The sequence below is a fragment of the Tupaia chinensis genome, unplaced genomic scaffold, assembly GCF_000334495.1.
Source record: "Tupaia chinensis unplaced genomic scaffold, TupChi_1.0 Scaffold000294_5, whole genome shotgun sequence".
In the NCBI taxonomy this organism is placed as follows: Eukaryota; Metazoa; Chordata; class Mammalia; order Scandentia; family Tupaiidae; genus Tupaia; species Tupaia belangeri.
Genome location: NW_006159782.1, coordinates 3,333,285 through 3,335,351, shown reverse-complemented (window position 1 = coordinate 3,335,351; position 2,067 = coordinate 3,333,285). Strand labels below are relative to the sequence as shown.

At 61.9% G+C, this 2,067-nt stretch overlaps 1 protein-coding gene across 1 annotated transcript in view; it reads left to right on the top strand.

Moving 5' to 3' along the window:
* CACNA1I (calcium voltage-gated channel subunit alpha1 I) overlaps positions 1–2,067 on the top strand; it is a 120,813-nt gene that overhangs the window by 21,829 nt on the left and 96,917 nt on the right. Inside the window, 1 exon segment of the mRNA XM_014588682.2 lies at positions 1,899–2,010. Within this exon segment, the coding sequence (XP_014444168.2) occupies positions 1,899–2,010 (112 nt within the window).

The window sequence follows — 2,067 nt, the reverse complement described above, 5'->3', positions numbered from 1 at the left end:
GGCTACCTCTGGGCTAAGAGCAAGGGCTTCGAGGTGGGGGTTCATTTAGAGACACTTAAGAATGGTGGGCTGTCAGTGTGTGGGGGGCCGTAGCGAAGTGCCCGTTCACTCTGCCAATACTTACCGAGTTCCTGCCCGATAGGTGTCGCAACCACGAGGGCCATGAATGCGAAATCCCTGCTTTGGGGATGTGGGTCGAGCAGCGGGTACAGACGACACGTCGACAAGACAGCAGCACGTCGACAAGACAGCGTCATGACTTGAGTGCTCGGAGGATGGAAGCCGGGACAGGGGGTGGTGGGGACGTTGCAGACGAGGTGACATTGAAGTTAAAGGGTCAGCCCTTGAGGGAATTAGAAGTCTCCCGGGGTGGGGAATAGCCCGTGCAAAGGCCCTGAGGTGGAGTGTCCTGTGACCAGGGAGCAGCAGGCGGTCTGAGGCTGGAGGGGCGAGCCCAGAGAGGTAGGCAGAAACGAGAGGCAGGGCCTGGGGAGCCCTGCAGGAGTGGGGAGTGCTTTGGAGTTTGTGCGGAGGGGAAGGGTCACAGGGCAGGGTTTTGAGCAGGGGAGGGAATTGATCTCACTGCTGCTGCAGGGAGGGCGGACAGAGGGACCAGCGCAGCCCCAGAGGGATGGCCCGGAGGGAGCCTCTAGGGGTTCAGAGATGGCAGGGGGCTTGCCTGAGACCCAGAGCTGGTTGGGGTCAGTGCCGGACCTGGAGCTCACACAGAGCCCTGTCACCCTCTTAGCTGCCCTGCCATTGCCTGATGCTCAGTTTCTGGAGACACTGAGCAGGTATGGGGGCTTCGTAGGTGGTTGTGGCGAGTAATGGGGGCTTCGTAGGTGGTTGTGGCGAGGCGTAGCAGCACCTCTCTTCTGAGGAGAGGAACTTGCCCTCAGCTCTGGTCACACTCTGAGGGCCGGTCAGGCTCCATGGCCTGGAAGTCCCCCCGGGAGCCCCCCTAGTCATTCATGCTGTGTGTGGCTTGTGTCCACTTGCCCTTGGCTTGCCCCCTTTTCAGCCAAGCACAGCTTTTCCGAGGCCCTAGGCCTCAGTCAAGGTGAGACACCGGTTTGGGAGACCTGAGCAGGCTTCGGTCTTGTCAGCTGTGAATGACCCGAGGTCCTGGTGCTGTGGGTAGGTGGACTGCACGTGCTGGACTGGACACAGGCGGCTGTGTTCTAGGACAGGGCAGGTGTCAGGAGGGAGGGGAGGAGGGAGGGAGGGGATGTTTCTGGAGGTGCTGTCAGTGGGGGTGGGGAGAGCAGCGCCTCATCCTGACTCCAAAATGGTGCCCTGGACGTCTTGCCCAAGGCTGGGCTAGGAGATGGTCTCTTGATCTCCGGAGCGGCCCGCGACTTTTTGCCTGTGTAGGTGCAGGCTGGGGGTGCCAGCATTCCAGAGTCTAGTAACCAGCCTTACCTGGAGCTGTGGGCATAGAGCGAAAGCCAGGGGTGTGGCCCGTCTCAGCCCCACTGGAGGGCCTCTGCAGCTTCCAGACCCAGCACTTGGAAGAGGTGGAGCTGGTGGAGGTCAGGGAGGGCAAAGGGGGTCAGAGAAGGGAGGCAGTGACAGAGGGTAGCCTTGGAGGTGGCGAGTGTCGGGTGGTCCAGATCCGCTGCCTGGGGGCCTCTGTTTTCCTGGGCCAGAGGGGAACCCTCAGAGTGGGCCTTCAGGTAGCAACTGGATGGGGTTTTGGTCTCTTTGTGGGTCCTACATGGGCCATGTCTGCTGTGATGGGGCCTGGTCTGGCTGCAGTGTCTGAAAACCAGCACTGACCGCCAAAGCACCAGGAGAGGGGGTGTGCCTGTGTTCGGAGGGACGGGGTATTCCACTCCGGGGTGCACCCAACCCCCGTGGCTGCGGCTCTCTCACTGTTTCTCCCTTGACTCGCTTACGTGGTTCGAATGCGTCAGCATGTTGGTGATCCTGCTGACCTGCGTGACGCTGGGCATGTACCAGCCGTGCGATGACATGGACTGCCTGTCCGACCGCTGCAAGATCCTGCAGGTGAGCGCGCCTCCACGCCCCTCTGTCCGCCCGCCCCCTGCCCCCCGGCCCCCCCCG